We start from the raw sequence: 23,804 nt of genomic DNA, 5'->3' as shown, positions 1-23,804 counted from the left end.
GACGAGAATGCTCTGAAATACGGTAACGTCAACCGTACAGTAGTTTTACGTCCATGGAAGGTCCTCGTGGGCTTCAGCATCCTCATCATACCAGACAGTGCGCACATGGTGTCTCCACTCGTACCCGCGCGCGCGCAGCACCTTGTGAACATCAAAGGGAAACATATAAAGACATTCGAAAGATATGATATATAATCATTTATATTTTACATTTGTCTGACACGTTTTATTCAAATTTGCTCATATTGCATTTTATCATTTCATACATTCCCTGACAATCGAACCCATGACCTTGGTAATTCTGCAATTCTCTTTGAACTACAAAAGAAAAAAATATATAATAATAGTCTACCATCTATGAAAAATATGCTCATACCACTGATAGATCACTCTTTTGGATGAGAAAAAAAAACGATTTATTCATATTCCTTTGCATGGTTCTACAACTCCATAGTCCCTATTTAAATTAAAGAGCAATAATGAAAAGCAAACGGCATATCATGCAGTGTTCACCTATTGTTATCTTGGTTACACTTGTATGGTGCAACATCAGTGCGCCATAAAGTATACATATAGCAAAGCTCATAAAAAGACAACAACTCTCCCCTAACAAGCAAAGTATCTTTTACCATTTCAAAATTTGCTTTGAAAAATAAGTATTCTAGATTATATTCATGTAATGAAAAATAACTGCGCCAGATCATATGAAATGACAGGCAGACTTATTTTGAGAATATAAAAAAATGAATCAAAGCCTTTTATATTAGAATCCTTAGAGGGCTGTAGACTTCTCCAATGTAAGTTCCTTATCTTTATTTAAATTTCTATGTACAGCTAAAGAATTCAGCCTTGAATTATAATGAAATTATGAAGCATCAGAAATCCACAATTTTTGAGGGTACTCCCAAAGGAACAGCATGTTCCAGCAGCACAGATCTCAGCACTTGGTTAAATGTGCAACAAATTGCAGTAATTGGGATATAGTCCCAGTGAAGGTAAACCCAGTGAAATGACCTGATTATCTTATTAAACACTCAGTGGCCTGCACTGCACAAATGCAAATGAACAAATGATACATGTTTTTACCAATTAAAGTGTATATCTGGCCAATCTGCAGTGGTGTATAACAAGGGGAGTATTTATATTGATAGGAAATGGATGAAAATTACACAATGTACTCTGTTTGGAGAGGAAAGTCAGTTTTACTGCAGTCATGTAATGGTTAGATCAGCAGGTACAGAGACTTCTGTTTGACCTTCCAAATAGGGCAGATGGGCAAAGAGTGAAAGCTATATAACCAGTTTAGATGGAAAGGATCTCAAGCTGACCAGCTGAAGACGTTACTGTAGCTTTACTCATTAATAGACATGGTACTTCCTTGAAAATAAATTCCAGCACAGCACTACAACACATAGGCCTAATGAAATGAACCTTATAGATAATGCTTCACTATGAACTCTGTTAGAGAGCACCATATGACAAATTATCTATTGAGTTTCAAATCGGCATACATTTCAAATCTCTCAGTTCTCTTCATCTCCGGAAAGCCAAGCAAATGTTGATTCTTGTTTTATTAAGAGCTCTATTGCGTGCTCATTTTGCCAGAAGACTCTCCTCTCCTCTGTTCTGTTTTTATTTTTTAAACGGGGTTATTGTCAGAGGTTCAAGATTTAACATGCTCTATGTCAACCTTTCTCGCTCGTTGTGACAACTAACCTATACCACTCCCACAGCATACATTTGTAAAAGTAGCTGGAGCTAATTTTAGCTGTGTTCAAAATAGCCCCCTATACCCTCAGTCACTATTCCCTACATTAGCCGACTACTAGCCAACAGTTCACTTAAATGAAATCGAGTGAGTGAATTCGGACACTGAGTTCCGGAAGGGCTGCCACTTTTGCATAGTTTGTTCTTGCTGTTTAATAATCATTTGAAACTTAGCAAACTGGCAGCTCCAGTAGTAATGAAAATATTTATCTTGTACCCTGTCATGGATACTAGACTGTATAAACCCTAATTAAACAAATTATTAATTTAAAAGGAGTTTATACCTGTATGAAATTACGCTGTAACCACATTGGCAGCGGTTTGGATGGATGGATGATTCAGTTGTCGGTGCCATCTTCTGGTCAGACGTAGGAATTCATTCGGCACAAGCCTCAAAGTGCATTATGGGTATTCTCTAGCCGCTGAACGTATATCAGTTGTACACTCATTATAGCGATGCATTACGGGATTGAATGAGTGCACTTGATAATATCCACTATGGTTTCGGATACTACTACAAATGGCTTGCCACTCAAATAGTGTCTTATTTAAGGGTAAAGGAGGCATTTTCGAACACAGCCTTTGTTTACAGATATGACGAGACATGCACAGGCAAGTGACGTATGTACGCAATTTCCTGCGAAAACCATCTCACTAGGTATAAACATAGACAGTAAAAGAAATGGACACAGCGACCCCATTGGATTCAACGGAGAAAAGTGAAGTCAATAAGAAGCACTCACTTCCTGATGGCTGAGCGTACTGCGCAGACTCAAACTGAGCTTGACGACGTAGATGTGACGTGGGCAACCTGTCTGTCTTCTAGTAGCTGTGCCAAGAGAAATCTGAATCATTCCCTTCCGAAACTTGCAGAGACGGAGAGCTTGAGTAGGAGGTGTTCATGAGCTAGGAGCAGGAGCAACTTTTGCTTAGTATTCTGATGAATTATTTTGTCATTTTGCCTCCACGTCCCCCCGATTGCTCGCGAGCTTCTCCTCCTGTCTATACGGTAATTTCTCTACTGTGCGAAATTAAAATAATAAAAAGAAATAAGAATAATTAAAACAGTTTAGAAAAATTAAATAAAATACAGTACATTACAAACGGTCAGACGAACAGCGGCACAGTGCTCATTCAGTAAATGCATAGTTAAACAGAAGTGTTTTGAGTCTGGATTTGAATGTGACTACTGTAGGAGCACATCTGATCTCTTCAGGAAGGTGGTTCCAGCTGCCGCTGGCATAATAGCTAAAAGTGAACCCTTGGTATTTCTAGCTGATATGATCCTAATGATCTCAGTGATCTGTTGGGTTTATATTCGTGAGCATATCTGCAATGTATTGAGGTCCTAGGCCATTGAATGATTTATATACCAGTAATAATACTTTAAAATCAATCCTATATGTAACTGGGAGCCAGTGTAAAGACCTGAGGACTGGTGTGATATGTTCATATTTTCTGGTTCTGCTCAGAATCCTGGCGGCAGCGTTCTGTCTTTTTGGGAAGGCCAGTGAGGAATCCATTACAATAATCCACCCTGCTGGTGATGAAAGCATAAACAAGTTTCTCTAAGTCTTGACTGGAAACAAAGCATCTAATTCTTGCAATATTTTTCACATGATAGTATGCTGATTTAGTTATTGCTTTGACATGACTACTGAAACTAAGGTCTGACTCTAGAGACACACCAAGATTCCTGACTTGATGTTTAGTTGTTTGACCCCTAGAGTGAAGGTATGCATTCACCTTGAGAACTTCATCTTTGTTTCCAAACGCAATGAAGTTTTGGCACATCCAACTGTTCACTTCATCAATGCATTGGCACAGGGAGTCAATGGGGCTGTAATCGTTAGGCGATAGGGCTAAGTAGATCTGTGTGTCATCTGCATAGCTGTGGTAAGCAATTTGGTTCTCTCTCATTATTTGGCTCATTGGGAGCATATACAGGTTGAACAGGAGTGCCGCAAGAATTGAGCCTTGAGGGACTCCGCATGTCATGGATGTCCACTCAGACTAATGGTCTCCTATACACACATAATAACCTCTCCCATCTAAGTATGACCTGAACCATTTTAGGACTATCCCAGAAAGCCCCACCCATTTTTCCAGCCTGTCAAGAAGTATGTTATGATCGACAGTGTCAAATGCAGCACTGAGGTCGAGTAGTACCAGCAGTAAAACATAAGAAAAAATGGCATAATAAAAGCCTCAATAAAGCACTCAGCTGGCAATCATGACTCATTAAGTCATGTTTTTAAGACAAACACTTCAACAGCTTCTAACTGCTACAGGATTTGTTCATTTCCAATGGAAATATCTAGTTGATTATGGTGTTAAAATAATGTGTACGAGAAAAAAAATCTCTATATAAATCTGATGCCAGATATCACTTTTATTGAAGTGAAAGGTGCTTGATAAGGAATGGCTTTATAAGGCACAGTTCTTTTTATAGCCCAACATGAACATGTTCATATGTATAATGATCATGCAGTGCTGTACGTCCCTTCATGCACCCTGAAGTACATACTTATGGACAATGGTGATTTGTAAAGAATTCCATACAGTGTAATAAAGAACATACTCTCTCACAAAATTACAATAAATGACATTTTATTTATTAAGGCTATTTTTGGTTTACAGTACTGTTTGCAGATAATCATTATAATTCTATCAAGAAATCACATCTAAAACAGAAATGTCATATTATAAATCTCATTCTGGTCTGTGTATTTTGGGTGGTCACAGTTTGCACGTTTGGACGTTCTTGGCATTCTCAGGCCAGCCGTACGAGTCCACCGCAAACTCGTCGTAGTCTGTGCTGTAGATGAGCGAACGAACAAAAGCCTCTTTATCGTGCGGCTCCGGGTGCAGTGTTGCCATTTTGTGTTTATAGGCGTACTCCACAATCTGTCATGATGCACATAAAAATGATTAGTAAATAGCGGCATGCATGAATCACGGCTGTGGATTGAGATGTTATGGAGTCGAGCCCACCTTAACAGCCAGCTTTAAGGAAACATCCCGGATGCTTTTGAGAGGAGGATACAGACGCCCCTCTGCAAGATCCTTCTCAGTCACCAGTTCTGCTATAGTCTATAAACACAGCACAAACTGGTGATTATTATGGACTTAACGTGTGGACAATATATACACAGTTTGTGTACACCGACAAAGAGTATGAACCTAATTATTCTTCTGTTGTTTGTTTTTCTGATAGACCTGCATTAAATATTCATCCCAGCTTTCCCACTGCTTACAAACGTGGATTGTGTAGGTAGTAATACGTTTTTTTTTTCTTGCCTGAGATCAGCCAGATCCATACCCCCAAAACAAACAAACAAACATACAAACAAACAAACAAGAGACTAAAACAATAACTAAACCATTTATTTTTGGCTAAATTTGTTTCCGGCCTCTGGCCTGTGTTGTTAACTAAAAATAAGACTAACATTTAAAACAAAAAAGCTGAAATAAAATATAAATATTACATAAGAAAATTACTAAATCAAAATAAAAAGCGAATTCAAAATATGAATAAATTATATTATTTAAATAGTAGTATATACAGTAAATAATACTAAAACAATGCTGTGTGATGCAGAATAACAAGTCTCTTGGATAAATAATAGCCATAAGGTCTAGGTCTTGCAGCTTTAATTAAACTAAAACCAAAGCACAGTCGTGGTGCTATGTTGTGCTGCCCTCAAGATAATTGCTTTATTTGTAAATACTTCTAGAGCCCAAACAAACCTTTTATCTCTATTTAGAGTTACTGCAACCTTGACCACTAATAACAAGCACAGAATAATTAATCACAATTAGCTTTTGTCATTTTCCAATTTAGAACTACACAAGAAGATTCTTCAGCTACCATCAGCTGCAGTCGCCAATTGTTCTGGTTGATCGTTATCTTAGTTGCTTTATTTACATCAATTTCCTGTATCTCCCTCTATTGCTCTCAGATGGTTTGTTTTGTTCACCACTTTGTCATTTCAGGTCACATTGGGTTGCTGCAGTTAGTGATTATAGACCTTCCTGAGACTCGATAGCACAGAACCATAACTTACTGAAATATACAAAAGCCTTGTACGACCAGCGGGGATAGAGATTAAGCATTCCCCCCTGCTGTCGGATACTGTTTGAAGCTCAGATATCCAAACAGCAGCTTCACTGGAGTTGTCCACAGACTGCAGGAGAAGTGATCCCGCTCATGCTCTGAGTAGATGATTCTACTTTGAGCTGCTTTAAAGAGAAAAATCTCCCTCATTGGCACATGTTGATTTAACGTGTGGGTGCGTAAGGCATTGGCTAACCTTTTTATGCTTCAATGGTCTGTTTCCAGCATAACAGGGCAGTGGTTCATTGACATTCAAAAAAAGCTCTCTTGTTTGCACAGTCTGATGCAACCATTCACAGTACCTGACTAAAACACTGTCTGGCTGATATCAGGTGAAGCACAGAGGACATCTTGACAGATAAGTTCAGTAAAATACAAGATGACATTGCTTGCAGCAATAAAATGGGAGATGTTCGCATACTGAAATGGGATTTTATGGTTTATTACGAGCATATAAATACAGAGAGACAGAAAAAGTAGGGCTGTGCCAGTGACAGATAATAAGCAAGTTTTTACCCACCAAAACTGTTATGATAAATTTCAGACTGTCAGCTACTGTTATGTGCCATTTTTACCCATCTTTAGTGAAAGTTCGCTACTATTTAATTGTTTTAAATAAACAAAATAGTTTGCTGTTAATTTTTTAAAAGAATTTTTTTGCAATGTACAGTTCATAGAGGTTCATTGTATAATTTTAAATAGTTTAGAGATTATAGTTAATCTGTATTGAATCGAATCAGGAACTGTGTATTAATAGCCAGCCCTAAGAAAAAGAGAGTTAAAGATGGAGACAACAGATTACTATTAAAAAAATTTGATTAGAGAGAAAGTTTCCAGAAACAGTTAAATTTGTTAACAATTAACAGAATAAACAGATTTAGGTAGACAGAAAAGAGCAAGCGAGATTCAATCACCTCAGCCGTAATGAGGAAAATCTCCTCAGAGATGTGTCTCATCGCACAAGCGGTGACTCCCAGCCCCACTCCAGGGAACACATAAGCGTTGTTGCCCTGACCGGGGTAAAACTTCCGGCCATCGGGAAGGGTTACCGGATCAAAGGGGCTCCCGCTTGCAAAGATCCCCCTTCCCTGCAATATTAAACAAACAAAAAAAGAAGCAAAAATTAAACCAAATTTAAAATTTTCTGACATACATGTACACATGCGACTCCTTCAAAAGCACCTCAGTGAGTGTGTAGCACTGCTCAGCGGTGCACTCCGCCTTGCTGGTGGGATTGCTTAGAGCGAAGATAATAGGTCTCTTATTGAAGGAAGCCATTGCCTTGATTATCTCCTCTGTGAAAGCACCAGTGATAGCTGCCACCCCTGTAGAGATGATGAGAAGTATTTGAGTCCATTCATAGGGACTGCTGGGGCAACAGCAGTGTATATATATTTATTTACAGTACATGTATACCAATTAAAGCAGTGGGTTTCAGCTCCTTCACAACATCCTCAAGCTTCTTCATTTGTGCATGCTCATGCGCAAACCTCATTTTCTCATGGGTGAGGTGATCCCTACCCTTAATGGGGGACAGAGACATTATTAGATTATTAGAAAATTAAAGCGCATCAGGAAAATACGATAGCACAACTCACTGCACTTCATAATGAACACAGATTCTCTACACAGAGAACAAAGTGTGTATGATCTGCCAGATGGGCAATAAAAACAGTGTCTAAAATATACACACTTAAAAATGTCACACTTTAAAATAGTATAAATGTCACTGTCATTAAAAGTATAAATGTCATTGCATTAAAGTATAATATATATATTTTTTTTTTTATCTGTATATCTGCCATTCATTTTAATGAAAGAAAGTTGGTTCGATTTTTAATGATTAGGCAATATATATATACCGTTTATGGCTGTCAATTGTTAGTGGAACTCATCCATATTTAATGTGATGAACTACACCTATGAACTACCTTCACACAGCTACTAATACAGAATAAATCACAGAAATGGCTCAGAAAAGTGACAAGTTAGCACAGACAAAAGGTCCAGCATCAAACAGTCTAGCACATGGCATTTGGTTTGATATATTATTATTTAATGATGAAATTCACATTTTTAGATTTGACTTATTTGTCAGACACACACACATAAAAAGGACACACTAGTATTAATTTAAAACAATAAAAAGAGACAATCCCATGTTCTTTGGATAAGAAACTATTATGTCAGATAAATAATAACCTAACATAAAACTAACTGCAAGGCTAAAAAAAAAAAAAAAAAAAAAAAAAAATCATATATTTATATGCATGTATTTATATCATCTGTTAGTGGAAAGTATTTTCCTTTATTTCATGCTTAACGGCATCTAATCCGAATGGTGACAGCCTTCCTCTTTAGGATCTGAGCCATTAAGTGATACAGCCCCAGGCTTCAGAGAAGCGGAAAGAAGCAAGGCATGAGAAAACTGCAGAGATCACAAAGCTCCTCCATCACCATCCTGCCCTTGAGAAAGATTCTGACTCCAAGGAGTTCCAGGGAGGTGGAGAGCAACTGGTGTACCACAGATCACTTGGATGAAAGTATCATTATCACAACCTCCCTGACTTCTTTGTCTTTATTAATCTAACATGGCCAAACGATCTGTTAAGCTTGAAATAACAAAACCATCTATTGAATTCTACCATCTTTTCTGATGAAGACAGAAGATCTTTAAACTCTGATGAACTTCTGAACGTTCATCAGTGAACGTCAACACTGACGTAAATATATCTTGTCATTAATGATGATCTCACCTTGACGATAAGTCCTTTAGAGTCCACCATCCAGATTTTCTTTATACACTGCTCACGAGGAAGCCCTTCCTTCTCCATCGCCATAATGATCAGCTCAGCTATGCCCATTGCAGCCTGAAAACATAAAAATGCTGTTAAATCAATAGGTATACATTTCACATACAGATCTAAAAAGGCCAACTCAACTTCACAATATTTCGATAAAAATCTCACAGCTTGACTCCATTATCAATCCATTCCACACATCTTAAAATAATCATTTCATAAATGTTTTAATAGTTTTATTGACAGACAAGATGCATCACCATATGAATCAAAATGGGTTAGCCACCATCAAAACACTGTCTGAAACAATTGGCATTGAAAACGGTTATATGCGGATCTGTGCAGCTGACACACACACACCTCCCCTGCACCCTGAAACACGATGGTATGGTTGCACATTTTGCTCATGGTAATGCGAAGGGCAGCCAGCAGTCCCGCCACAGCCACAGAGGCAGTACCTACAGGACAGGAAACACAAATATATTTTACTGAGTTTATCTAATCTCTGTGGTAAGAAGAAAAACTGGACATAAAAGTAGGAGCTGAGGCTTGAGACTCAACTCTGAAAACTCAATTCTAGACACTAAGGTGGAGTTTATATGGAGGTGAATTTCTGGAGGAATTGTCAAAGGAGTGAGATAAGCAGCTGTTAATGGATTCTCACCCTTTATAAGAATAAATCCACTCAAAACTCTAGAGAACTGCTGATTTGGGGATGAGTCTGTTAAATGTACAGCAGTGTGGCTGTCTTCAGTGAAGTCTAGCTTGCTTTCAAAGCACAGTCAATAAAATAATTACATACATTGCATAATAACAGTTGGAGAATTCTAAACTATTTCTGAATGGCCCATTTATATATATATATATATATATATATATATACAGTGGGGAGAACAAGTATTTGATACACTGCAGATTTTGCAGGTTTTCCCACTTACAAAGCATGTAGAAGTCTGTAATTTTTATCATAGAAAAACTCTTCAACTGTGAGTGACGGAATCTAAAACAAAAATCCAGAAAATCACATTGTATGATTTTTAAGTAATTAATTTGCATTTTATTGCATGACATAAGTATTTGATACATCAGAAAAGCAGAACTTAATATTTGGTACAGAAACCTTTGTTTGCAATTACAGACATCATACGTTTCCTGTAGTTCTTGACCAGGTTTGCACACACTGCAGCAGGGGTTTTGGCCCACTCCTCCTTACAGACCTTCTCCAGATCCTTCAGGTTTCGGGGCTGTCGCTGGGCAATACGGACTTTCAGCTCCCTCCAAAGATTTTCTATTGGGTTCAGGTCTGGAGACTGGCTAGGCCACTCCAGGACCTTGAGATGCTTCTTACGGAGCCACTCCTTAGTTGCCCTGGCTGTGTGCTTCGGGTCGTTGTCATGCTGGAAGACCCAGCCACGACCCGTCTTCAATGCTCTTACTGAGGGAAGGAGGTTGTTGGCCAAAATCTCGCGATACATGGCCCCATCCATCCTCCTCTCAATACAGTGCAGTCGTCCTGTCCCCTTTGCAGAAAAGCATCCCCAAAGAATGATGTCTCCACCTCCATGCTTCACGGTTGGGATGGTGTTCTTGGGGTTGACCTCATCATTCTTCTTCCTCCAAACACGGCAAGTGGAGTTTAGACCAAAACGCTCTATTTTTGTCTCATCAGACCACATGACCTTCTCCCATTCCTCCTCTGGATCATCCAGATGGTCATTGGCAAACTTAACACGGGCCTGGACATGCGCTGGCTTAAGCAGGGGGACCTTGCGTGCGCTGCAGGATTTTAATCCATGACGGCGTAGTGTGTTACAAATGGTTTTCTTTGAGACTGTGGTCCCAGCTCTCTTCAGGTCATTGACCAGGTCCTGCTGTGTAGTTCTGGGCTGATCCCTCACCTTCCTCATGATCATTGATGCCCCACGAGGTGAGATCTTGCATGGTGCCCCAGACCGAGGGAGATTGACCGTCATCTTGAACTTCTTCCATTTTCTAATAATTGCGCCAACAGTTGTTGCCTTCTCACCAAGCTGCTTGCCTATTGTCCTGTAGCCCATCCCAGCCTTGTGCAGGTCTACAATTTTATCCCTGATGTCCTTACACAGCTCTCTGGTTTTGGCCATTGTGGAGAGGTTGGAGTCTGTTTGATTGAGTGTGTGGACAGGTGTCTTTTATACAGGTAACAAGTTCAAATGGGTGCAGTTAATACAGGTAATGAGTGGAGAACAGGAGGGCTTCTTAAAGAAAAACTAACAGGTCTGTTATGTCAGAATTCTTACTGGTTGGTAGTTGATCAAATACTTGTGTCATGCAATAAAATGCAAATTAATTATTTAAAAATCATACAATGTGATTTTCGGGATTTTTTCCGTCTCTCACAGTTGAAGTGTACCTATGATAAAAATTACAGACCTCTACATGCTTCGTAAGTGGGAAAACCTGCAAAATTGGCAGTGTATCAAATACTTGTTCTCCCCACTGTATATATGCTTGCTTTTCCACTCCGGTGGACACATATGGTTAACTATGGTTAAACTCAATTTCAAACAATAAGTGTTGTATTCTACAATTACAATATGTGTTGTAGTTGCTGATTGGAATTAGCCTGGTAATACCAGACTCTGCTACTTAACTTTGCTTCGTATACAGAGTCTGGAATAGCATAATAGAGAAGTGTTTTCTCTCTCACGGGGGGGCGCTTGTCTGAAGTTTAAAATCATTGGTTACCCGTAAGCCAATCACATAACGTTTGGTTATGGCGTGTGTTATGCGCATGCTCAGCCGCATCTAACTTCCACTGTAAACGCATGTATGATGCAAAAACTAAACCATCGAGCGAAATACCGGAGTGAACATGGCTGTGAATGACTTTTGCAGATTATGTGAAGTAAATCTACGCATCCACGGTACAATCAGCGTCTACGTCACGGCTCTCAGCCCGCCCTCTGTTCGTTGATTGGCCCGGCTGTTTTCAGGCCGGTGGAAAACTGAAAGATAGGCTGCTATCTCAGACTGACTACAGGAGCGAAATGAAATTAGCGGAAGTAGGAAGTCTGACGTAGTCAGGCTAGATTGGAATGTGTCTGCAATGATAATGTAAAAAAAAATTTTTTTTTGTGAGAGAGGTGGATGGTAGAAAATAGACTCAAGATAAGCACAGTCTCGCTATCGAACCATAAATATAAGAGGGGTTTAAGCAACAGTATGAAGGAAAATCAGAGTGAGAGATGTGATCTGAATGAGTAACTTACAATCATTGATTTCAGCATTTGCTCAAATTGACTGTACAACAGACTTAAGCATAACATTATGACATTTTAACTGACCTAAATTATAACTTATACTGTATGTGTTGTCTGTACTTTCATTTAGTGCAAGAGAGACTAAAAACAAGTGTGCAACTAAAATCTTTTAGTGCCCATACCTTGGATGTCATCATTGAACGTGAGGTACTTGTTGCGGTATTTACTCAATAGACGGAAGGCGTTGGTGTTGGCAAAATCCTCAAACTGGATAAGGCAGTTCACCCCATACCTGTGCATAATAGAAACATCAATGTATATTTCTTCAAAACTCAAGAAACACAACAAAATGAAAGATAATTTCAAAGGAATTACAAAAGTCAAAAGACAAGTATAAAGAATCCTAACAAAATGGAAATTAAAATGGTCCAATACACAGGCTAAACATTTAAATAACTCTTTTATCATTTCAAATAAAGCTGCTAAATAACGCACTCCACTTCAGCCTGCAGAGGGGGCCATCCAACTGCTCCTCAAGCCCATCACAGATGGGGTGGTTCAATCCCGAAAGGTTTTTTCCTACTCAGTGTGGGCCTGAGACTGTAATTGTTTCTTTGTAGTTGTTTCCACAGCCAAACACAACTCCGAAAAGAAAATAACAACCCTTGTATGATCAGTTAGCTAATGATGTGGTAACACCGTGGCCTCTAAAACATTCAAACATGGCTATTCAAAATCAATAGCCAATGAACTGCACACACACAATCGTTTCTCTCTTCAGAACAGCAACTTTGAGAAAAACTACAGTGGCAATTCAGTGGTTTCTCATGTTATACATCCAGTCAGCAGAACAATTGAAAGAATAGTATAGAGCAACCAACTGATTCCCCAATGAAAAATAGAGGGCAGAGATCCCCATCAGATTTTGATTCAATATTAGAGGTTCCAGACACCCAAGCATTGGAAATAGGATGGGTAAACACTGCAGTGTGGCACTGTAGAGAGCCAGCCAGTCACTCAACCCAATGTAAGAAGAACAGAGATCTGCATTGCTGCCTAGAGCTGCCATGCATACATTTCCGTCAAACACACAGGGATTTGATCACGGTTTTCACAATGACAGCTGTCTCTTGAAGCATCCATCCGTTTCTCTATTTCTGTCAACAACATCATGAATAGAAAAGATAAAATGAAACATCTGAGTGGTTTTACAAACTAGATCAGTTGATTCACTGAAAGTATTTGATTCAGATGATTCGTTCACAAATTGGCCAAAGGAAAGTTAGGGTGGATGTAAAAAAATTCTGTGAATACTTCTCACACAAAACCATCATAAGACTTCAGAAGGCTTGGAATAAATCATTTAAAACATTTTTATGATACTTAAATAGTGTTTCTCCTGCATGTCATTTTGTAACTCAATTTCCTTATGTGGAGAAGTGTCCATGGTATTCTTCAAAAATGTAATTGCAAGTCATACAGGTTTAGAAAAACATGAGGGTGAGTAAATGCAGAGAAATGTCATTATTTGTGAACTAATCCTTTATATCATACAAAATGGTCAGTATTGTGTGGTCAGACATACTGCAAAAACAGAAAAAAGCCATAACGTTTTTTCCAGCACCAAAGCACTCTAGGTAAACAAGGTTTAATGAGCTCAGAAACCCTTTTAAAGTTTTCAAGAAACCGCCGATCTGGGGACACGTCTTTCTAATCAAACTGCAGTCTAAACTCTTACATATCTACAGGACGAGGCAGGAAAACAGTCCAGAGAGACTGACAGAGTAATTGCTCATGGATTTGGAGAACTTTGGCAGATTTAAATAGGACCTAGAGAAAGTGAGTCATAATCCCAACATGCTCTCTGATCTGCTGAAGCGCATCATCTGAGGATGAAGACGAAAAATTAGATCACAACCTCCTGATCTACCTCAACAGTGGTCAAAAAAGACATTAAGATTATCATTAGACCAAGAAAATCTCTGCCAACTTAATACCATTTAATATCTGAGATAATACAGAGTTAAGTATAGCTCTCATGGTTGTTTATTTTGGGTAAATGTGCATGAGAAAGAGACAGAATGAGGCAGAAACAACTAGCCGACAAAACAAAGCACCCATTCGGTGCATTGTGCTCTCAATCTCACCAAAGCTTGTTGTCTTTTTCTGGCGCCTCGTTCAATCAGATCCATAATGCACCTCTGCGTCTGTTGTAAAACTCAAACAAAGAGCTGGCTGAGAATCAGCTCCACTGGTCCTCTCCACCAAAAATCAGGCCAGACAATGACAGGCACACCCAAGCACATTGAGAGCTACAGGATCTCAGTCTCCCCTCATTTGCCTTTACCTCCAGACAGGAGAAGAAAGCATTGGGGTGTTGAAAAGAGCCAATATTAAATCTCTCTCTGTGACAACTGTGCCATACTTTTAGGAAGAGAAAAAGCATGTTTTTTTTTGCAAACAGGCTACTTGCTTTGGTTCTGTCCTAAAAGTTATCTCAGTCAACAGATCAGCATCTGGGAATGAGAAAACTTTCTGGGCTGCTTTTAGAAAGAAATTTCTCCACAAGTATTCTGGTTACTGCACTTCCATTAACATTTTGGTGCTCTGTGCTTGGAAAATGGCACAAGCAAGTGGCAAAAACATACTTGTGAGACTGTTGCAGGTTGAGTTAAGTAAGAACTTTAAAAATCAAAGAAAATTAAGTCTATTTCTATGAATGTAACATGTATGTTGTGTTTTGTTGTCCCCTGTGACCTAGTTTCTCAGTTGGTTTGATAAGTCATTCTATTCACCTGTTGTCTATTTAATTATCTCATTGGTTCCCTTTGTTTGTTCCATGAATTTAAACTATGAGTTTTTTATAAATTACATAACGTATTTATGTATTATGGTATTATTTGTTGTACTGCCTTTATGCTGACAAAAAACAAAACAAAAAAAACAAGGTAATTGCTGTAATTTAATACAAAAAATGTTATCTATATATATTCTAATGTGAATTAAGAAAACACAAAAGTAGGCCTACTTTAAGTAAAATAATAATACTATAAGTATTTCTGCATTTCATTAAGACATTGTTTACTATGTTTATTAATCCATTTTCCTTATGGGGACTTTCTCACACTGTATTCCTGATACTTGATCTCTTGATTTTGACTTGATTTTAACCAGGACATTTGGTCACCACATCTCACAATTCCCAAATAAATTTTTCAGGCATATGGAAGCTGGAGACTGTAGCCAGCAAATTCTATACAAACCATAATACACTTCAGTCTCAGTCTAAATGATCTTAGGACGGAAGCTTGGCTCCATCACTCTTAAAGTGGAATGCAGTAAATGAGCTCGGAGCCCATGAGAGACTGTTGAACCCATCTCAACACCATCGCTAACACATTACACCAAGGCCTTTTGTGCCTTCTTGTTTCATTCACTGTGGATTTACTACTTGTTTCTCTCTAAGATAAATTATTTGCCGCAGACAGAAGTGCAGGAAAAAGTTTCTTTTGATAAAGCACTGAAATCTAAAGCTAACCAGCCACATCTCACTGCAGCATTTCAGCTTTTGTACACTAACAGGAACACAACATGGCTGTTGGGAATTAAGCATTTCTCATAAAGTGGTTTGCTCAGACATAACAACATTCTTAGAGTTGAGAAAAGAGAGATGAAAAACCCAGCCACTAGGTTTAGATTTAGCATAATCTTGCTGGGTCCATACTGACCACACATACTCAGGGCGTTTGCTGAGATTGGGTCTAAGGATTCTGGTGGTGCTGACACGCTTTCAAAGATTTTCTTTTTCCCGCATGTCTACCGCACAACCCACGGGCTTCCGTATTAAAGGTCATGGTAAAAATCTTGTCCAAACACAGCTGTTCAACAAAAGATTTAAATCCGTGCACACACACACAATACCAACGCATTTTCTGAGGTCGAATTCCAGACAGGTTTGCACACATTATCAGGTGTAAAGTCAAACTGATAAACTCCCAGATCTTCTTCATATGCCAAGGGTGAATATCTCAAACTACCACCCCCAGGACCTCATTAATAAAATGTTTGCAAAGATTTCATCCTAAAAGTATGTGTATGGCATACACAAAGTTCACTTCACAAAAACTTTATGAATCCAAGTTAGTGAAAGAGTGTTTATTCACCAAAATAAGCATATGGAGCTAATAATGCGTCTTTTAAATGTGCATGACCACATTTGCATTTAATTTCATATAATTTTTTTTGTTTTTGAAGTCTCTAATGCTCGCCAATTGCATTCACTTAACAGTAATATAAAAAAAACTTAAAATAAAAAAAATATAACTTTAAATAACTTTTCTATCTTAATATAAAGTATTTTTTAAAAGCATTCTTACTCCAGTCTTCAAAATGATCTCCAGAAATCATTCTTAAATGCTCATTTGGTACTCAAAAACAACATTTCTTCTCTTCATCAAAGTTGAAAACTGCTTAATATTTTTGAGGAAACTTGTTTGACATCAGAAAATAACTGAAAGAACTTTTTTAAAAACAAAGCTTGCAAAGCTTACTGTTTCATTTAAACATTACACAAATGTGTTATGAAGGCCCTATATGGGGTTATCATTATCAGGTCAGGGTTTAATGGGACAGGCAGGCAATACATTCACTCATTGTGAGCATGCAGCTCTGAATTCGGTGCTCCTCTCCAGCACACACCGGCTCCCACGGGGCCCATGGGGCTTTGCAGGCTGCTCTTTCTATTAAGACACTCCTTAAATTCCCATTCCTCAATTCCCATCTGCATAGAAAAATCAAGCAACATTCCCATCCATCACTTTTCCTAACATGGCTTCGTAACGGTGCCCTAAGATGGCCCGTGTTACCATAGCGATAGCTGGAACACCGTCACCACTACAGCTCTGTGAAAAGCAACAAGCTATAATGAAATAATTTGACATGGGAATTGTGCCGGTGCACACAGAGGGGCTAAAGAAGACAGATACTTTTCAGTCTGTTCTGGGAGCGGGTGGGAAAACAAAGTCAACCCCCACAAACTACTTCAGCACCACAACACAAAGCCTTAGAAGCAAAAAAAAAAAAAAACTATTCTTGAATTAACTACATCATAAAAGAAGCATAACCCCCCCCCCCCCAACTTTTTTTCTGGACGTTTCTTTATATGTTTTTTTTTTTACACTCCTTAAACAAAATAGAGACCTCAAAGAGCATCTATGCCCACTATCTGCTCTAGTTCCTCTTCTTAAAGCCATTGTGGCAAAGAAAAGTGGCCTGATGGGGATTGGTGTCATTATTCTTCATCACTCTCACAAAAAGGCTTGATGGGAAACAGAGCACCTGCAGGCTGTTAAACTTATGGTCTGAAAGAATATACAGTGCATTTAATGATTTTCCTTTGTCTTATCTATACATTTTATTTCAAATTGCCAAAGTTATTTTTGCCATAGTTATCAAATGTATTGATTATTGCATAAAAAAACCAAAAAAAAAACTGGATTGCAGTCCACCAATAGACAGTTGTGTGCAGTTTCTTCAAATATTTAAAACAGAGAGAAGTTTAGAACTGTTCATGTCACTGAAAGAAAATGGTCATGGGTTCGATTCCCACTGAAAGTACAAACTAATGGCCCCCCCAAAAAAGGCCCTTTATTGCAATGTAAGTTGATTTGGCTAAATGTAAATGTAATGTAAATTTAGCACTTATCCAGCAACCTTTTCAGGATTTTCCTGAGGAATCTAGCCTCTGATTTTTTTAAATTATAAGGAGTTTATTAAAAATCCCCAGGACTGTAATCATTTGTCAATCGGCAACCTATAATCACTATATTCATTTTCCACTAACTCTGCACTTTTGAGGAAAAGTGACGCTTTTCCCTGTAGTTTCATGTCCAACCCATTATTATAGAATCATGGCTATATTCTTCCAGCTGGAGGGAAATCAGACACTGGGGTTTTTGAGTTCTCCATTAAATACAGCCATGTGTGGCACTACGTTCTTATGACATCCTCCATCAAACCAGGCCACACCAGAGCCTAAAGTAACAGAGAGACCTTTGACAAAGACCCTGGTTCTTAAATGTTAATGGTTATAACCAGTGCAAAACTTGCCGCCATTTTCTAGGTGGTTGCTAGGCATTGCTAGTTGGTTGCTAGGTTTCTGTGGGGTTTTAGGTGGTTTCTTACACTTTCAGACCAAAAGAGCCAACCATAAATGCCCTATGATATTCTGGTCCCTAGATACTGTTTGTGTCTCTCCTTCAATGCAAGTATATGGGAATTTTCTACAAATTTTGGCATCCCCCAAAAGTACAATGACTCAAGTAATAGCACTCATCTCCTTAACAACTTGATTGATAATATTCATGTCTGTAGCACAGTTAGTGCAACTACACGCTAAAATGTGTAATCAGTAAGTGAATAGTAATGCTTGCTTAAACAAATTTGACTAATAAAGACTTAAAGGGGTCCTAATATGCCCTTTTATGGAGTCTTGATTTTGTTTTTGGGGTGTACTAGAATATGCTTTCATGCTTGGTTGTTCAAAAACACATTATTTTTCACATATTTTACATTATTACAGCACCTCGCTCCCCAGTCTGGCCCGAACACGCCATTTAGTTTCAATTAAGCCCCTCGTTCCGAAATATTGCTGTGATTGGTTAGCTGGCCCAGTGTGTTGTGATTAGCACCACTTAGCGTGTGTTCTGGAAATTTCAAGCCCCTTACTATAACTGCGAGCTCTACTCAGATGTAAATATTGAGGATAGCGTCAATTTCAAACCAATTCAAGCTTGATTTAGACTTAGGAATGTTAACAAACAAGAGGATCGTCCAGAACGGATTTCATGCATGGACTTTTCAAGCACTGATTTAACAGGATGTTTCAGAGTGGTATGTTTTTAATTATTTTAGATACAATAAAATGTCAGGAGAAGCTTTTGTGCATAGTGGTTCTGGAAGTTGTTTTCCGTCAAATGTGCAGCACACAGATAAACGTTGGGATTATAATACTCAGGAACAGTGTATAAATAAATTCAAACCACTCTGAGTTTGGAAACGGGGTGGACAAAACAGCGTCTCTTTGACATAGCAACAACACTGTCTTCTCTATTGCAGCTCAACCAGGCCTTGCACCTTTTTTTGTGTATTCCGTGGGCGGGGATTATTTAAATGAGTAAAATTGTGACTTCACAAAACCCGGATAAAAGACGTTGTAGTCCAAACAAGTCGTTTGTTGTAGTTCTTGGAAAGTGAATTCTGTTAAATAAAATATCTACATTTAGAGTGCACGCTAAGCTTTGTAACCTTGCAGATCTTTTTTATGCTCAAACAGCAACATTACACACTAACTAAAGTTGAAAAGGTGAAAAAAACAAACATAATAGGACCCCTTTAAAAACACAAAGTTTCATTCTCCATGATATATATGATATATAACAATGTATTTAAAAGCTGAGCTTTATGCATGGACATTCTCTCTCCCATTAGCTGTCGAAAAAGAAAATGACAATACTCAAATAACCCAAACTGCCATTTTGAAGACTATCAAAGAAAATGGCACAAGACCGTGAACAATTCTAAGTATCATGGAGCCTGAAGAGCCATCAACCAGCCAGTGGGGGCTGGTTATGAACGGAATTACATCACCGCATGGCTCTATATAGTGCAGGATATGTGGGGAGAGAACTGATGAGGCGTGCAGTCAGTGATCCGGTTCGGGTCTCTGCCACTGGAGTCATCGCTCAGAGCCCACAAACCTAGAGGCATGCGCTTTACCCCACATTCCTGCAACGCAATGGCTCAGCTATGCTCTCCAGGCATTTCCATCAGCGGCCTGTGGAAGGAAGCATGTGCTTTGAGGGAAGGGTACAGTGGATTTACTATACCTGTCTGTGATGGCCTGCATAAACTCCTCCAGAAGCTCATCATAGGCCTGTCCACGTACTCTTTTATGCCTCAGACCAATGTACAGAGGGTCCTTCAGGAGTTCCTGCGACAGGGAAAGAGAGAAATAAGAGGGTTTTAACCACACTTTTTAGAATCCCAGGCATCAAGTAGAAACAATAGCATGACATAACAATTCATCATTCTCTAACCAATGGAAAAAATGAGAACCAAAAATAAAATACCATCAAAACTCAACAAGTGAATGTTTGTGTATACAGCTCCTCTTTAATTAGTTTACATATGGTAATCTGGTTACCCCGCAGCTGGATAAACCTCACACAGTTATTTGTGCCTGCCTGTGCTTAAGGAAACACAGACCGAGAACAAGGGAAAGAGAAATGCATAAAATCGTAAAAAGAGACAGAAAGAGGACATGTGAGGAAAAAGAAAAACACTGCATTTTCAATTTGAAAGTCTAGCAGCTGTCGCTCTTGTTCAGATCTGCAGACATCACACTGTGAGCCACAAACGCTATGGGAAAAACAGAAAAGAAGTTGAGAGAGAACGCAAGTGTCATATAAAAATTCTGTGCGCCCCATCACTGTCAGCATGCCAGTCAACCAGAAAAGAAAATGGATTAACAGAGCACTCTCAGCAGTTCTGATGTGTGGTGCATACTTAACATCGTATGGCAACAACTTTGGAGCCTTTTCAATGTTTTGATCACAGTGAAAGAGGAAGTGCTTTCATCAGAACTCATTCCCACATGGCGCACAAAATTTCTGTCATAATCAGTTCTGACGATCTGTCCTCAGTATAAAAGCATTTTTTTTTTTTTTTTATCTGATAGGACTAGTGAAAAAGAAAAAAAGTTGTTTGGGACTGAAAAAGTAAAACTTTTAAAGTTTCTATGAGATTGTCTTCAACATATATAGTTTGATTTTTCATTTCATGTTATTGATCTTATTCATCAATGTTTCTTTTTTTGACATCAGAATTCTTGATCATCATAATTCATAACTACATTTTCCAGTGAATGACAGACTTATGGCATATGGCAGGCTTCTCCAATCTTTAAAGATCTGTTGCTTCTTCCGTTTCACAATGCAAGATAATCCATAATCCATGAGAAACTTTTCGGAACTGTGCTGGCATGCTAGCTGAAAAAAAAAAAAAAATCATGCAGGAAGTCTGAAATTGAACTAAGGGGATATTTTTCATCCAGGACCTCTTTGGATTTCTCCTTAACCCTCTGGGGTCGGCGGTCAAGGCGGCATGACCAGCTCGCTTTTTTTCTTATCAGTGCAAAAGAGACTCAAAATACTCTGTTGATTTTGATCTTACATATAAGTGTTATACATCATTCAAAACTGTTAAATGTCTTCTTTTATTTGTGTACACTCATAATAAAAACAAAATGTTGTGTTTTTCATAAAATAAATAAAATAAACATGATGCACGTTCTGCTGTCTCTCTCAATGTGAAGTTCATTCTGAAACGCGACAGAAAATGACCTGTAACTCAGCGAATGTTTGTCACACAGACTTGAGACGAATGTCTTTACAAAGCTTGGAGTCTCTACTTTTAAATAATGTCAAATATATCAAAAACAAATATTATCTGTTTAAGTAATCCGTATGAAAGCAACGACAAGTATAGTTTCTCAAACATGTCCTCATTACCTCTAATGTGACCACACCCACGCGTGCTTGAGCAATTCACATGCAAATTGTTCACGTGAAAGAACGCAGACCTGAAAACGCCCTCATCACCTCAAAAACAAAGAATCAGAGACCTCAGACTCCTTTGCTTTTCATCGAGTTTGGAAGACTGTGTTTGTGCTGTGCTGTCCTGTTTACCTTGGATTTACCTCAGAAGAATTAGAAGAACGCGATTTGAAGATGAGAAAGATTTTTAAGGTAAGACATTTCCACTCATAATAGTAAGCATGTTATTGTTGTATAAACTTTACATTGTAGCAACTAGTCAAACTGGTGCCAGACTAAAATGTACGTTATAAAATGAGATTGGAGTAAAAACATGACGCCTAATGCCATACATGTATATGTATCTAAAGCCCTATTCGGACGGGACTAGTTTTCCAAACGACGTTTGAGTTACAATTCTTATCAACCTACGTCTGTGATTTCATGTACGGATTCGGACGGGACTAACATCTCCGTGTTTATTACCGAGGTAGGAGTGTCTGTGTTTTACATGTGGGCATTGCAGAAGATCACGTTTTCAGAATGCGTGGATTGCGTATGCGTATTGCGTATTAAGCACTTTGAAATATAAAGTAAAACGTCCTAACGTATTTAGTGTTTTGTAAACATTTTATAAAAATTGTAGTATAAAAAATCTAAACATACATTTATCATCATGATTTTATAGAACTGGGTTCTTATAATAAACCCACTGGAATAAAAAGTTTTAACTTATATAATTTAAACGTTATGTAATTAAGTGCAGAAATGAAAGTAATCTTACCTGAAACTGATATTACAGTAGCCAGTCTTAACAGTTTACGTGATTTGGCTCTTCTTGTTGATTTCATTTTTTTATTTCTTTGCAGTGTACCGAACACATCTACATCCATTATCGGTGCGCAAAAAGCAGAAACTTGAATACTGGCGCGATAGCGAGAGATTGTACGGTAGTTCACGTTGACCAAAACACACAAGAAAAAGCGTTTTGGATAAAAACATTTTCGGCAATCACAGACATTCGCATTCGGACGGGATTAGATTTCTCTGAGGACCGCAGAGTTTGACGAAAAACAGTAGGTAATTTGTAATTTTTACAGAGGTCGTGTGAGTAAAAGACAGACATGGCAGATTCGGACAGGATTAAAATCTCAAAGTATGTCTGTGAAACAGAAATTTCTCTAACGTCCCCCTGTGAAACTAGTCCCGTCCGAACAGGGCTTAAGACAGAAACATGTTGAAATGTGAACTAGACAGGTAGGCAACCTTTCAATGCTAAATTTATATACATGTACGACACAAGGATGTTTTTATGTTCGATAATAAAACACAGCATGATAAAAGTAGGCTAGTATGAGTGTTTACTCTAATATGGTGAATATTATAATGTTTAGACCCGTGTTTACTGTTAAATACTGTGTTTGTGGATATCTGCTCAAACGTAGATATGTATAATATGGTAACAATAATGTTTCATAGTTTGGAGCGGCTCGATCGCTTCAGTAAATGTTCTCTGCATGCGCTGTGAGTTGAAAAGCAAAATGTGCCAAACATTAGGCTTCATGTTTTTACTCCAATCTCATTTCATAACGTCATAACGAATGGAAACATTTGAAGTAACATATGATAATCCATATATTTTTCTCTAGTGTAGTGTTACTGAAGTGTTCCTTTTTAACAATTTATAGGCCACCTGCTATAGGCTATTGTTATTATTATTTTATGCAGCACTACACGTAGACTATATAGGTATTTACACGTATATACACGTAGGCAAAACAAACCTGGTGTTCATATATATATATATATATATATATATAAAAAATATATGTATGTATGTATGTATGTATGTGTGTGTGTGTATGTATGATATACAGTATACAGTATATATATATATATATATATATATATATATATGTATTTTGTACATTTTAAATCGCAATTTTAACCAGAAAAATCTAAAATGTATTCCCAAAATCGTGCAGCCCTATAGTTTCACTTGATGTCCGCATGTTCACAGCTGTTTTTTGTTGCTGTTGTTGTTGTTGTTGTTTTTTACAGGGACCAGCCACTGATGAGTCCTGCTCACTTCAACATTCACATGAGTCTCTGTACATGAACATGGTAAAGTGAAAAATCAAACACCTTGGAAATGACAGGTATGTACAATGTTTCAGGAATGGCACAAAGGTGTGTGACTGTTCAAGGCTCTGTCTTTAGATCAGTGTGTTCAGTAATGTGTTTTTTTTTGTCATTTGTTGTGTATCTTTGGATTATGTTGTAA

The 23,804-nt window shown here is 38.1% G+C and overlaps 1 protein-coding gene across 1 annotated transcript in view; it reads right to left on the bottom strand.

The window, feature by feature from the left end:
- Window positions 1-4,360: 4,360 nt before the first annotated feature.
- The window catches only part of me1 (malic enzyme 1, NADP(+)-dependent, cytosolic), a 90,044-nt gene continuing 70,600 nt past the window's right edge, over window positions 4,361-23,804 (bottom strand). The window contains exons 6-14 of the mRNA XM_082149403.1: window positions 19,814-19,917; window positions 12,110-12,219; window positions 9,046-9,143; window positions 8,641-8,754; window positions 7,301-7,406; window positions 7,067-7,209; window positions 6,799-6,972; window positions 4,762-4,860; window positions 4,361-4,674 (exon numbers count right to left, since the gene is read on the bottom strand). Coding sequence (XP_082005529.1) covers window positions 4,507-4,674; window positions 4,762-4,860; window positions 6,799-6,972; window positions 7,067-7,209; window positions 7,301-7,406; window positions 8,641-8,754; window positions 9,046-9,143; window positions 12,110-12,219; window positions 19,814-19,917 — 1,116 coding nt within the window. The 3' untranslated portion in view covers window positions 4,361-4,506. The remainder of the gene's footprint in view (window positions 4,675-4,761; window positions 4,861-6,798; window positions 6,973-7,066; window positions 7,210-7,300; window positions 7,407-8,640; window positions 8,755-9,045; window positions 9,144-12,109; window positions 12,220-19,813; window positions 19,918-23,804) is intronic.

Source organism: Leuciscus leuciscus (assembly GCF_965113295.1).
Source record: "Leuciscus leuciscus genome assembly, chromosome: 20".
Taxonomy (NCBI): Eukaryota; Metazoa; Chordata; class Actinopteri; order Cypriniformes; family Leuciscidae; genus Leuciscus; species Leuciscus leuciscus.
The sequence above is the reverse complement of the archived record's forward strand: the minus strand, read 5'-3'. Positions and strand labels throughout refer to the sequence as shown.